At 38.9% G+C, this 15,818-nt stretch overlaps 1 protein-coding gene across 1 annotated transcript in view; it reads left to right on the top strand.

Moving 5' to 3' along the window:
- LOC105367707 (Wnt oncogene analog 6) overlaps positions 1 to 8,791 on the top strand; it is a 46,192-nt gene extending 37,401 nt beyond the window's left edge. Inside the window, 3 exon segments of the mRNA XM_011506479.1 lie at positions 5,640 to 5,759; positions 7,931 to 8,130; positions 8,330 to 8,791. Coding sequence (XP_011504781.1) covers positions 5,640 to 5,759; positions 7,931 to 8,130; positions 8,330 to 8,791 — 782 coding nt within the window.
- Positions 8,792 to 15,818: the final 7,027 nt, after the last annotated feature.

The following is a 15,818-nucleotide window of genomic DNA, read 5'->3' as shown; positions in this document are numbered from 1 at the left end:
ACTCGCGCGCACGGCCAATTTTCCTTTATACACGCACGCGCGCGCGCACGCACGCATACACAGAGAGATCGGCACATCGTTAAGTCGCTCTTCAGCTCATTCAATTATATCAATCTTTTGCGCCTTGTTTTTGTCTTTTGCCTACTCCTTTCTTAAGGCACTGCTACAGAATCACCCCTGCTACATGTCCAAGACGCTCAGTCTCTCTCGCGCTCTCCACCTCTCTCTCTCTCTCTCTCTCTCTCTCTCTCTTTCTCTCTGTGACGTGTTTTCTTTTAATTCTTTTTTCAGCCATTCTTTTTTATAAGAGACCGTGCATCTGTATCTCGTCGCCATACAAGAGTCTTTAAGTGTTTAATAAATATGTTTCTCTAATTGTGCTCATCCTTTTAACAACCTATCGCAACTTTTCACTTTTGCATTAACATATTTCATAAACTTTTCCCGTACTTTTTTGACGTTATTTAATTCATGATCTTGTTATATCAAAATATTTTGGTTCCCGGCGATTATCGATCAAACGTTTCGAATTGATTTAAAATTTCCTCATTCTTATTTAAGCTCTGAAATCTCGTTATCTTAGTTGAACTTCTTAGGCATTTCATTATTCTATTTGGCATATTAATTTATAATAAAAAATTTAATGATAATGTATAATTACGATAATAATTACGATTGCGTCTCATGTGATATTGGATTTTGATCAATTCATTAACAAAGAAGGCTAATTCTAATTCTAATCCACTAGCGATACAAAATGCAAAATTTATTTATTAAAAATTATGTTTTTAAAACGATCAGTAGACATTTTCAAGCTTTAAATCTTATTTCAATATATATAGGCTCCCAGTACTCTCAATATTTACTCTTTCTGCATAAGGTAATAAGAAGTAACGATGTCCCTTTCCGCCGTGCTCTAAACATTTTAATAATATAATACTTGCATGATTGCCGCATTTCTACCTGTCAGCAAACTTTATTACTAACCATTTAAATGTTTCATTCTCAATATTCAGGTAGACTTTAATGTCCAATGTGACACGCGAAGACTTATCGATCTTCATTACTTAAAGCCGAGAATATGGGCCAAAAAGAGTAAATAATTTATTGAAATTTTATAAGATAAATTGCTTAGACGAGCTGCCATCATAGAACAATGCGAGACATTGCGTAATACCACGTAAAAGGAAGAGGATGAAGCTAAACGAGTTGGGGAGACCTCGCGAGATTTCGCAAATGATGGTTGGATCGGATGCTTCCGTCATGTTAAAGGTCCGAGAATATCGGCACGGCGGCAATAGCGGCAACGATCGGCTGCCCTCGCGGCAACACACAGGCTCACTCGTCCTCCTCCTTCTCGTCCTTCTCCTCCTCCGCCTCCTACTTTTCGCTCTGAAACTCCTGGATATCAGATCGTTCGTATAAAACTATCGTATCGTTTAAATACGCACTGAAAGGTGAGGTGATGCATCAGAAGATACGCGGGCGCGGTGGCAGCAGCGGAATCAGGCCCTGTCGCTCGCTTACTTGACTCAGAGTGGGAGTGAGAGAGAGAGAGAGAGAGAGAGAGAGAGAGAAAGAGAGAACTTCGTCCGGCCCGTCGATCCGCACTGAAGATATACCCGCCTGGAATCCATGGGAACCACCGACGAGAGAAGAACACCGACCAGAAAGAGCGAGAGAAATCGCGCTCTCCACCTACAGAGAGAGAGAGAGAGAGAGCGAGAGAGAGAGCGAGAGAGAGAGAGAGAGAGAGAGAGAGAGTAAAAAGACTTATAACGCATAACCCCTTCTTTTTCTACACGTCGAAAGACGAGAAGCAAAGGAGCAGGAGAAAAGTCGATTTGGGACTTCTCGGACCTCCTTCTCTCTGTACAATTTATACGAACACACGCACGAGTACGCATATATGTACTTGGATCAGTTTGCCCACAGTCACCCATAGGCCAAAGTCCGTAGACTGAGGAGATCTTTGGGACCTTTAGCCGTTAAAGCAAGTGAGTGATACACACACCCACACAGAGGATCGGAACCGATCATCCGCTCAATCGCCCCCTTGGCTACTACCAAGCTATTAATGCGCAGTCAGAGAGAAAACGAGATATACTGACAAGAGAGAAAGAGAGAAAGAGAGGGAGAGAGAGAGAGAGGGAGGGAGAGAGAGAGAGAGAGAGAGAGAGAGAGAGGGAGAGAGAGAGAGAGAGAGAGTGAGTGAGAGAGTATGGAAAAGAGAAAGATCGCTACTGTCAGATGGCCATTGCCTAGATGCTTTTTATAAGTATCTAGTATCGGAAAGGAATCAGCTTTCTCCGTATGTGGACGCACGCGAGATATCGAGATCCTGTCTCTCAATTAGAAGTTTGTACGCTAAAATTCATCTCTTCCGGTTTCAATATGTACATTCTACATTATTTCACGAAATCTTTGAAAAGACATTTTTTAATGTTCCGTTAACTGTATTTAGATATTGAATGATGTGCATCACTCGTGAACGGATATCGTAATCAATGATTAAAGAGGCCTATAATACTTTATCCTATCATTTCACTCAATATCTAGTGGATGTGGAGCTGTGGATTCTACTACTTAGACTAGTAGTAGGTTAATCGTACCGTCCCACTAGTTATGCCACATTTGGTATTCGTAATGTCTTGCATTTCAGTTCACTTGGCCGATTCAGTATGACTCTCTAAATTAGAAAAAATTTTTTAAGTACATCTTACTGCAATATATGAAATCAGTTTGCCGGCAAATAATATTCGTACGCTTATGTTCAATCTTATTAATGAGGAGAATTTTATATTTTCAATTTACCTACCTTTTTCATAAAAGTACGTTTTGTAAATATACTTAACTCTTTTCATCGTTTTATGAAATAGAATGTGAAACTAAATTACTTGGCTCGTAGATCAATAATATCAGTATAAGATCTTTTCATTATAAGCCTGTATAAGGAAGCTTATACTCGGTTAGCATTTAGAAGTACAGTAATCGATCAATAAATTTTCATTATGCATCTAAAGCTAAGTAATCTAATATTAAAAGTTATTTCTAATGCAATTAAATATAATACGTATGTAATTTGCAAGAATGTATTTCATTTGCGAATGTTAGCAATATTCCATGAAAAAATGACCAGTTGAGTAGGACTCTTGTAGCACTGAACATAAATCACCCATATACTTGACATTTGTGCTCAACATAATTGCACTTGAATCCGCATAAAGTTCATTCTCGTTCTATCTCTCTCTCTCTCTCTTTCTCTCTCTCTCCTTTTCTCTCGGCGAGTGCAGGGGGACAATAATCTCAGCAAAAGTACACGCCGATCGCGGTGCACTTTCGCGATCGGATCGCCAGTCCTCGCATTATATGCACTCGCGGAATGAGGGATCTCTCTTTCACAAGAGAGGGACATTCCGGGACTTTTCGCGTGCTAAGGAGATAACAGCATCTTTCACGACTGCGCGTGCGCACAGATAGGAGCCCGTAATTGGAGTGGCATTCCACGTTATGAGTTAATTCCGACGTCGATCGCGCGCCTCTGATATTGGGACGTACGCGGGCTCCGATTCCACGCCGATTTCAGAAGCCCCGACGGCTTGTAATGCGAGGTCACTCCTATCCTTAGTAACTGCCAAGTGTTTTCTTCTTTTGTCGCAGAAAAATCGATGAGGCGCGATTGTACGTCATGGTGCCGCAAGAAGGTCATTTGGGTAATACGGCCATCCGTACTTTTCCGTTCGCCAATGTTTTTCTGCTGGTCCTCGAGAGTAAAATCTCATTTTATAGCTAAGATGATAGCAATATAGTGAGCGACTACTAGTTTACAGAAAATAGTATCTCAAATTTAATATAAAAAGCCGACTTAATTAAGAAGCATTTAAATTATTGTATTATGATTAATGCGTAGTCCGAGCATTTCACTATAATTTATTTACATACGACTTTTACCTTTACATTGATAATCTTTCTTAATTGTACGTATTTCTTCAAGAAATTGATGCATGAAATAATAAATTGTTATTAATCACGAATATTTATCGTCGTTCGCCACACTTTAAGGGCTACTCAATGAATATTGAAGTCGTAGTTCTTGATTAGTCTCGCGCTGAAGCGCCTATTAGCGCAGAGTGCGCGTTCTTCATTCGTGAAAGACCCTCTTAAAGATTCAAACAAGTGAAGAAAGAGAGAGAGAGAGAGAGAGAGAGAGAGAGAGAGAGAGAGAGAGGCTCAAACGTAGAGTCCTCCTTGAGACAAACCCGGTGTAATCAGCCATTTTTTAAGGACTTGAGGAGGGGGTAGAACTCGCGGCGCATTGTTTGGCTAATGATGAAGTGGATGGATGACAGGCGAAACCTAATATGCAGCACGCCGGGTGCTCATGGCACCCACTGGACCGAGCGGAGATCCTTCGGTGGGATCCACCATTCGCTGGATACTCCCAAGGCTTTCGTCTTGTTCCATTTTGCTCACCCTTGTCTCAACACCACCTACTGACGCGCGCATGCACACTTCCTTCGCGAGTTTTAAAATGTCCGTAAGGGCTGGCAAAAAAAAAAAAAAAAAACAAAATAAAGAAGTAACTGAATGCCTTTTCGTTCATTCAACAAAATATTATTTTACTACTCATTCTTACTACAAAGTATATTTTAACGCTCATTACCGCTTTTATTTTAAACGTGTAATCACGATAAGATTTTTTTTTACGTACGAAAATGCTGCCTAGAAATTTCTAATCTCGGTGAATCTTTTAGGAAGAAACGTGTATACGTAAGGTAACGCCATAATGCCCTAATGAGAAAAATGAAAATAGGAAACTGCGCTCATTCAGAGATACCTAATAAAAATTTGTCAATAATAATGCATTGAATCGTTGCAAATTATTAATTATTCACTGATAATCCGAGTGATATACTATATTACTCATTTTCATGTATCTGTCGCTTTACAAACGTACTGGCATAAATGTGAAAAGTATATAGACAATTGGCTGAATTTCCTCATTAACTCGCTTATTTATACAGTATTTAGATATTGAATGGTTATTTGTAAATTATTAATTAACTGTTTAGAATGTATGGATCTTAAGAAAATTATCAATTATACCTGTAATTAAACTTATCAATTATAACCTGTAAACAATACTAAAAAAAAAAACATATACAAGTTCAAAAATACACATTATCAGAGCGCTATACCATTAAATATATACATATTTATTGACAAACCTTACTATTATTACGAAGCCTGAGATTAAAGAAATCGTTATAGTCCTATTAAATTGCATTAAACTTGATAAAAATGATGGAATAAATGATTAAACGACTCTATGCTATAAGAGGTGAAACGCTGATGCTCGAAAGAGCGGAGAAAAGCGGAAAGTTATACGATATACCCGACATTCCCATATTAGTGCGACGTTTTAACTCGGCCCTTTATTTCGTATCCTTTTTCCAATCCCCTTATCTCCCAAAGAGATGTCAGTTTTCAGCGCACCCGTGCACTAGGTACCTCCAGACGTACGTAAATTTAGCTTATCTCAGCATTGTGGCATCATCAAGCCCCGACCAATCCTTTCGGCGTACGCCACTGACGACTAATTAAGGAGGCATTAAGAGCATTTTCTCTTTCTGTTGTAGATACTAGAGAAACCGGCTTCGTCAATGCAATCACGGCCGCTGGCGTGACTTACGCTGTCACGAGGGCCTGCACCATGGGTGACCTCGTCGAATGCTCCTGCGAGAAGATGACCCCCAAGAGTATGTTTCACTTGTAAATCTAAGATCCGATTGTCCGATCTGGTTCGGCTACGACTTAAGGCGCTTTTCCGCCTTTGGCTCTAGAGCTTTATTTTCATCGTCCAATGCTGCTTCAAGCGCTTCGTACCCTTTGCGTCAATATTGCGTCATTTACATAGAAATACATACACCGTATCGCGTATTATTTACTCAATTATTTTTATTACATGAATTTTATACAGTCGATATCAATTAAAGTGCATACGTATTGGCTACTGCTATATTATAAGCGAAATATCTCGTGTTTCTAAGATTGCAATTGGATTTATTTAACTACAGATTGCCCAAAAATTTGATAATCGAACTATTACAAGGCGAATAAACATATTCAATCGTATGATAAACTAAAATTCCAGAGATTTGAAAATAAAAAATCATCACGGCTATAAATTTAATTGTTCTTTTACTTAGTAGAAACAAGCGTGTGCATAACACGAGGTAGTAATCTAACATTTTGTAAATGTCAGAATATCATTAAATGATTTGCCCAACGGAAAAACTAATTGAATGATAACAATAGACTATCAACAGAATAATTACTGTAGCACCAATTATTTTTCTTGAACGAGTATGTTTCAATCAATTATGTCTGTAAGCGATTCAATAAAACATTTATATAATAACATAAATATTCAGTATAGACAAATAATATTGCTAAATCTTACAGAATAATTTCAGCATTGGCAAATAATTTTTATATAACGAAAACAATACTTTTAATTCATGTCTAATTTACATTGTAATAAAGTAGTTAAAGAAAATCAAATACCCAGTATTTAAATTTTGGTAATAAAAGCGTTCCGTTTTATTTATTTATCAATTTTTTCTTTGTATGAAAATAAAATTCCAATGGCATAGCAAAAAAAAAATATTATAATCGTGTATATTTTAATTGACAAATTTCGAAATCGAAGCCAATGAAAATAAATTTTGTTTTATTAAAAATAACAAGAATAATTATTACTGATGTAAAGTTTACATAGAGTATTACGGATTATATATTTGAACAGTTAAAATAATTGTAAAAAATATTAGAGACATCGATATTATTAACTATTATATAACAATTATCAAAAATGAAATGTATTTTAATATTTGTAACAGTGGACAATTTCAAATAAAAATAACCAATGAGACAATAATTTTTAAATAGGTGCATTTGAAACAGTATCGTTGGCATGAATAATCGAATAATGTAACTACGATTTGCATTCAACATACTCCTGTAGTAATTAGAGATTTTCCGATGAGCGTATATCCTCGTGGCTGTTGGGACAAGATGGGGGGGGGGGGGGTACGACGAGGTAATTTACGGCTTTCTTAACTAGAATCGAGCTAAATTGATTTCTGCGCAATTCAGAGTCAATATAATTATCTTCTTTCTGCGTATACTGCGGCAATTACTCCTGTAAGTTGTGGATAGCCTCTACACGGTCTACTAATACAACTACAGTGTCTATATAGGGTCTTGCGCAATAAGATAACTGACGTGTGTCCATTTTATCCTTTCGCGTATTCCATCAGTACGATAACATACGCATAAGCGGAAAACATTAAAGGAGATAAACTGTCAAGGGACTGTCGTCGAAACGATATAGAATGACAGTTTATCGATCTTCACAAATCAGTAAAATGTTATACATGCGTGTAGCTAGATTCACGAATATTTTAATGGCTGAAATTATCAAATTTATGCTTTTAGATTTATGTTATTTAACAATTTACCTATTGCCTTTTATCCTAAAGGAAATATTACCATTTCATTGTACATTCTGCGCTACGACCATTCCAATAAACTACAGGTAACTCGCATCACTATAAAACGCAACATTTATCCTCAGTCTATTATAACTATTGGCTAAATTGAGGTCGACGGCCTTATGGATCGCAATCTTAAACATAATATCGAAAATTAAATTCGAAGCTCCGTGTATATTTAGAAGACGATTGTCTATTTAACATCGGCGAGTCGTACGGGATAAATTATTTCTCGTCAATCGCATAAAATCATCAAAGGTGATCCAATGTATATAGCCTTAATTGAAAATGTTGAGTCGCATATAAAATGTACATGAGTGAAGGAACGAAGGTACGGCTAGTCTAATTGTACTCTGTTATTAATTACTGTTTAGATAGTCGATTTGGAAAGCTTGGAAGACTCGCTAGTCGAAGCAGGCATTTGCCTATGGACGCCGACTGGGAATGGGGTGGCTGCGGCGATAACGTCAATTTTGGATTTAAAAAGTCCAGGGAGTTTATGGACGGTCCATATAGGAGACGTAGTGACATAAAAACTCTTTTAAAACGCCATAATAATGACGCCGGGCGTTTGGTACGTATAACTACTACATTTTTGCCAGCGAATCAAAACATCATTTGCCCCCAATAAATGAATGAGCATGAATGAAAATTCCCTGCTAATGATAATACGAGATACGTTACCCATCACCTCGCCACAATCGATATTTAGAATATAACGAGCTATCCGGGCTTCTAAAATTCTAAAGGCTTCTAACGGCTTCCAAAAACAGGCGGTGCGAAACTTCATGCGAACCGAGTGCAAGTGTCACGGCCTGTCGGGCTCGTGTACGGTGCGCACGTGCTGGAGAAAAATGCCGGCCTTCCGGGAGGTGGGCAACCGGCTTAAGGAGTCCTTCGACGGCGCGGCTAAAGTCATCCCCGGTAACGACGGTCACAGTTTCATCACCGAGGGCCTGACGATCAAGCCACCCGGCCGCTTCGATCTCATCTACAGCGAGGACTCCCCGGACTTTTGCCGTGCCAATAGGAAGACGGGCGCCCTCGGGACCTACGGAAGGCAGTGTAACGCCACCTCTCAAGGTGTCGACGGCTGTGAGTTGCTCTGCTGCGGTCGGGGTTACGATACGAGGATCATCCGGGAGAAGGTGAACTGTCATTGTAGGTTCAGGTGGTGTTGCGAAGTCACTTGCAGCACTTGCATCGTGAAAAAGACGTTGAATACGTGTCGCTAGCTGTAGCTTTACATTTACGCTATTTGCAAGATCGAAAAGAATTAATGATCGATACAGGCCTGTCGTCCTCTTTCATTCACTCTTGCTGGCTTCAATTTTTTATTTATCATTTGTGCGAGTCGGGCCAGCCGTACTTTTCATAATATAAAGAGATAGGACTTTTGAGATAATTAACCGACGTAATCTTGATTTGTTAATGTATGGTCGATTGCGTGAGATTCATTATATGGTATTGACCATAGACACGCGAAAAGAAAGTCTTTTCTAATGGAATGAGAGTTTTATTAATTTAGTATTGTATTACAGACGCTTCTTACTATATTTCGATGAGTGCCTTGGGACTATTTATATCCTTGTTTATTTAGTAAGCCGGTGGATATAAGTGGATATAAGTTTGCAAGTACAACAATCGTTGCGAGTCTTTTATAAAAAAAAATAATCGATAAAATCATTCATATGTTTTTGGAATTGCAATTTTTAAACGTTTTTATTATACATGATTATTATGTAGTGCTAATGACATTTATTTCTTCAGTTAAAGTTGGATTGTAAGCTGCCATTGCAGAGCTAACATAACGTACATTTATCTATCTAAAAGCCATAGCTTTTTTTTTTTTTTTTTTTTTTTTTTTACACATTACTGATCCAAATTTATATTACACAATTTAAGTATTAAATTATTCTTGATTTAAGGAAAAGAATCATTACAATAATTTGGCAATGTACTTGTTTACGCTTATTTATTGATATTTCATTTTGTGCGCGTACTAAAATTAGATTAAGACAATTCTCAAATATTATGAAAAAATATTATATTAATCTAGTATTTCCTAATGCAAACAATCGCTTAATTAAATGTATACAAATATAAAGCAAATTTAATATTGCTTTCCACAATTCTAATCAACTATAACTTCTTCATTATACGTTCATTGTATTTAATAATAAAATTTTTAAAGCTAATAAAAAATGCTTTTATACGCATAATTAAGTAACTTATTTTGTATTTTTTTACATACGTGTTTCTAAATATACATATATTCTTTTGCGTCATAAGATTAAATCAGGAAATTAAATTAAAAATATTATCACTGATAATTGGAGTGCGTAGAGTGATAATTTTAAAAATTTATTTCAAACGAAAAGAACATTAATTCTAATATCGTCTAATAATGACTTTAATACTTGTCAATGGTCAAAGTTTCAATGATAAATCTACATAATTGACCTTATTCGCTTTGTATGTGGAAGTTTTGCGATTTTGAAAGTTGTGAATTCTGATAAAATGTTCTTGAACTGATAATTACGAACGATAATATCAAATAGAATTTGAAGGCAATTTAAGATTAAGAAAAACGTAGGCGTTGAAAAAAATCATATACTCACATTAATAAAAATTAAATTATTTTAGAAAATAATGTCATGATTATGTTATTATTATATTCATAAGCCTGTTTTTATTCCTTTTATGGACAATTGATCAAGTTAATATAGATAAACATTTTCTCAAAACTAAAATCTCTCAAATGTCTATGTCTAAAGCTACTGGCTGTGTATTTTACAATTTTTATTTTAGCATAGACTGCGATATTTTAAATTTGTAAAAATTAGATTTAATATAAGATAAATAATAAGAATTTAGATATAAGTGGATTTGTATATTTTAATAGTGGATACAAATTTAAAATTTTTTCGTTTTCAAAAGATCCTTACAGATTGGTGTATTTTTGCCTCTCAAGCATTTTTATTTTACTGCCTTCATCATTATAATTTTTAATTGATAATTAATTATAGAATCACAGTTATTTATTATCTGCTTGTTGCTTGTCCTTTCTTAATTAGCTTAATAATTAGCTCTCCGTACAATGGTTTGGATACAGGTATCTGGTACTGTTCTTCGTAGTAGATTGTGTAACATTGATTTAATTATCTTGCAAACTGGTCATTGTAAAATGAATTATTTAATCTAAGTGAAAATAAAATCGTGGTTTCTTATATAAATATGCTTTTTATTTAATCACATTTCCAGATTATCTATTTTAATAACAATTATTATAAAACAGTAACAACGGCAACAGCAACAGCAACAGCAATAACAACAACAACAACAACAACAACAACAACAATAACAACAACAACAACAACAACAACAACAACAATAGTAATAACATTTTTATTTCAGTATAATTTCATATTTATACCACTAAATGACATAAATTTACTCCTACAGTGAGAGAAAGTTTTAAAGTCTTAATAAAGAAATTATTTTTCCAAGCAATGGAGTTGTATATATCCTTGTGACAATCATTTCAATTAGTATTGAAGTGAAGCTTGGACAGTACAAAACAACTTCTAGGTAGATAGGATGAATCGTTTTCAGCATCAAACCAAAACCGTCCAAGTCCGGTTGACATTAATAGCACGATGTGTTCATTGAGTGTCGTCATTAAGAAAGAAGAAAAAGCTCCGCACGTCAAACTTAAAGAGACATCGCGCATCGTCGCAGTTGCCTGGACAAATATGTAAGTACGAATAAAAAGTCGAAAATTAGAAGTTGGCGTGGCGACAGCGGGGGATGAGATGAAGGGGGATCACTTTACGAGGAGTACAGAACATCGATATAACATAGCTGTGATTTAATTTCGTTATATATAATGAAATAGAGCGTCACCATTAAGTACATCGTTGTCGGGGCGTTAGAGTGAAACGACCGAAGTGGTGACAAGGGGGGGGGGGATATGGCGATGGACGAATAGCCGCACGTTGGTGGAACTTTATTTCCATTAAAATAATTTAATTATTAATAATGATGTGGAAAAAAATGTTGCTCCGACAATCATTCGTTTATGTATCTGATAATTCTGTCAACTAATTTTTATTCATAAATAAATATAAGGAACGAAAGATTTTCTAATCTAATTAAGCGCTTAGATTATATAAACGAAACGTGTTTAAATGTATAATTGACGGAAGTAGATTTTAATGTTAACCGATTTGTTTTTAATAAATAATATTGTATATTTTTTCGAGGTGTGTAAAAGTCGCCAACGTTAGAACGAATAAGCTTAATGTACTCGATTATTCAGCAAAAGAATATATTTATTGTACAATACTCTATGTTTTCGATCGAGTGAAATTTTATTTTAAAAACGTCCTTTTTTTTCAAATATAAACGCATCTATTACTAGAGATTAGAATAAATACAATTTCTTAATAATGATATTACTACTTATGAAAATTCAATTAAATTTTTATAGCTTAAACGAATCTCCGTAGGCATCGTTTAACAAAAAAGAACAAACAAAAAAAATCAATTTTTTTTTCAATACCGCCTTATCCAAAAGAGTAAGAAGCAGATTTACGCACGATTGCCTCGGTACCCCGTAATGTGTTTATTAGAAGGCAAAATGAACGTAATTACATAGCGTTTCCAGTATACCTCATATATCTAGACACGTTTGTTTTTTTGTTCTCCATCCTGCTCTTAATTCTCGTTTTCGCCCCGTTTCGACTGCACGTAATTTGTCGAGCCTAAATCGCAAATATACATACAAGTATAGGGGCCCGTTTATCCTGTACACTATAGGAATTATTAGAACCGATTTGCCTTATACGTTACATTACAGTTCTTTTTCTATTTTTTTTTTTTAAGGATGCTTTTAGACTATTATTAATTTTTTCGTATTAGTAATATGGTGGGTATCCATAAAAAATTATGGCCTAATTACGAGGCCGTCATGGCATTAAACCGATCGGGAAGTAAAATATTCGTCGATTAAATTCCTTGGTAAGTTGAAAAAAGCTAGAATTTTTATGATTCATTCACGTAATTGAGTATTAGTTTAAAATAGGAGAGACGCAATCGGTCATTCTCTTCGATATATTCAGAAATTTGGTAATGCCAATTATATTAGAATTCAATTCAAAAGGAAAGAAAAAACGCTTTACATGCAACATTAAAATGAGCGTTGGTTATAAAATTATTCGCTTGCTGTATCTGTAGATATATGTACTATCCACAACACATAACGATATAATGTATGAAGCTATAAAGGTAATGATCGTATCGAATTGTTGGGCAAGGTATGCTGGGAAGAGCGACATCGAAAATCCAAGAATGCACAGTGAATTGGGCGAGCTTTCTCGAGACGGAAAGTGAAGAGGGGATCGGTGCCAGGGTCGGAGAAAGTCCGTGCCGTTACCGAGACCCTTCTCGACCAAAATCGCTGAGACTTCCGCTATATAAATCCCTCTGCGCATTCGCCAATCTACCATCCTAATAACAACCGCCCCACCAACACGAAAGAGGCACTCGCGGCTGTAATAGACCGATCCTTTCTCTCCCTCTTCCCGGAGAGAGGGCGCGCGCGCAATTAACCCCACCGGGTCTCGCGGGCGCGATTAGGGCCCCGATACAGGGCCGAGCGTTGTGAGATTGGTTAGTCGGTTATTTGGCTGGGTGGTCCGAGGCCGCAATTTGGCCGCTCGGTGTAAAGATGGGCCGGTTCGCGGCCTAAAAACCACGGGGGCGCCATTTTTCTGCGGCACTTTTACGAGCGGCCGACGCCGCGACACTCGTCTCGAGCGCTGTTTGCATAACGCCTTTGCGCTCGCTAATCTCGCTAATCTCCCTAATCTCGCTAATCTCGCTAATCTCGCTAAACTCGCTAATCTCGATTAGTTAAGAGGCTGCAGAGGTTAGTGGACCCTCGGGTCTATCGAAATATCATGGCCTCGGGGCGGCCGCGCGGCTTTCACGTTTTCCCGAATAATTTATGTATCCGTCGAAGCCATCGCTTAAGCGAGATACGAAAGTACGAGTGGCCAACGTCTTTATACGCCCACGCAATCTCGAAATAAAGACAAAGGTAAGGGGAGCAAAAAGGCCGGGAACCTCGCTCGGCAAAGGTCGTGCGATGCTCCTATCCTCGCCTTCGACCGGGGCCCCTCCGTAAATCATCCACCTCTCCCTTCCTCCACCACCTCCTCCTCCGCCACCTCCTCCTCCTCCACCTCCTCCTCCTCCACCTCCGTCTCCCTTCTCCATCTCATCCTCCTCCTCCACCTTTTCCTCCTCCTCCAACTTTTCCTCCTCCTCCACCTTCTCCTCCACCTTTTCCTCCTCCTCCACCTTCTCCTCCACCTTCTTCTCCACCTTATCCTCCTCCTCCTCCACCTTCTCCTCCACCTTCTTTTCCACCTTATCCTCCTCCTCCTCCTCCACCTTCTCCTCCACCTCCTCCTCCACCTTCTCCTCTTCCCACCCATGTCCGGGGAATTTCTTCGTGCGCGAATTACGAAGGCGGCAGCGGCCGCGCGGCACCTCGTCCCTTTCGCCTATTTAGCAGCGGGCTATTCCGCGCCCCGGGAAAACGCTCTCGCGGCACGAATTTTTGTTGCCGACCGTTGTTAAATAAGGGTCCAGAAGAGGTCCCACTTAAGACAATATATGCGCGAGCGAGGGCCAGTCGACGCAGTTAATCACGCTCATACGTTTACGGTTTCTCCTGGCAGTGCAGCGCGCACACGCCCCGACGCCGCCACGGCGTTTTGTGCATTATTTTGCAGTTTAATTGTTCTCGGAACGTGGCCAATTGTTCCCGCGGCGTGGGAGACTCGCAGGGCGGTCGCGTCTCCCGTGGCTCGCGCCCGCGACGTCCAGTGTCAAAGATGTAAGAGAGCGAGCCGAGCGGAAATTAAGATGGGTTGGGACTCGGAAAGGGACTGAGTGTCCACGTGAAAGAGAGAGAGAGAGAGAGAGAGAGAGAGAGAGAGAGGACGAAGTGGAGATGGCGGATGAGGTGAGGGGATGGAGTAGTTGGGGTGGTGGGGGTGGAGCGTCAGGCTGCAAAATCAGCTGCCGCTCGGTGCTAAGAAGCAATTTATGCAGGTGGTGCTCGTTGTTGGCAGACGTTATTGCGAGCTTCACTCGTGCCGAGATCTATGGTATGTCTGTTATTGCGTGCTTTGTCTTCTTTCTTGTCAATTAGTTCTGAAGAATGCGAGCTGCAATATAGGCGCTGTGGAACAAATTTCAGAAATATTGATGGAACATTCATGAATACGTAATATATAGTGGCGTGCATTTATTAATGTTTTTACAAAGAAATGTTCGCCTCGCCTTTATCAAATCGAAGACTTTAAATTTCTTCGCACAGCCGATCCTGCCTCATACAATCAATGTATATTATAAGCTTTATCGAGAGTAGGATTAATTATCATTATGAAGCTAATGACATCGATTCCTCTCCAAGTAGCATTTGAATAATTCAGAGTTCGGGACATTTGAACGCTCAAGACTTCGGCTAGTCGACACTAGCAACGCGTCACGAGCTCTCCTTCGGTTTCGAATAGCCTGGCCCAACACCGATTGCCAGCCCATTTTGTGGACCCTACGCCCTATATTCTGCGGAAAGACGGTAATCCCATTGGGCTTCTTGCGCGCCCGAAACAAAAGAATGAAAGATAAATATGAGCCAAGTGCCATTGAGAGCCATAGCCTTGGGTATAGAGAAAAGAAAGGGCCGGGCCTGGAGGAAGCGGTCGGTAGTACACTCGGGCATAATTCACCTCGTGGCCGCTCTTGATATTGTGCTGTTGAGCGATAAGGTCCGGTGGATATTAGCGATTGGCGCGTCGGCCTCGCGGCAGGCGGAGATAGATATAGGCAGGCGGCACGGGTAATAAGCTATGCATCGAACGCGCTCGGGTTTCGTCCGGGGGAGACATTAAGACGCCAGAGGTGGTCGTTTCCTGGGGCCGCTTGCGCACGCTGCTCCTCCCGACGCGCCAATATTAATTAAACGATCTCATAAAGTTCTCCCTCCAAGCTGGATCACTGAACAGAGGAGGGTGAGGAGTAGGATGAGTAGTACGAGGAGTATGGGGCGGTTTGGAGGGGGGGGGGTTTGTATGAGATAATTGTATGAGACGGGACGGGATGGGATGGGATGGGATGGGACGAGGGGACGTAAACGGGGGTTAATAGTAGTAGTACGGGGGAGGTGAGATGGTGGTGAGGGTGGAG

The sequence above is a fragment of the Ceratosolen solmsi genome, unplaced genomic scaffold (genome assembly GCF_000503995.2).
Source record: "Ceratosolen solmsi marchali unplaced genomic scaffold, CerSol_1.0 scaffold10, whole genome shotgun sequence".
Lineage (NCBI taxonomy): Eukaryota > Metazoa > Arthropoda > Insecta > Hymenoptera > Agaonidae > Ceratosolen > Ceratosolen solmsi.
This window is presented reverse-complemented; position numbering and strand designations above follow the sequence as displayed.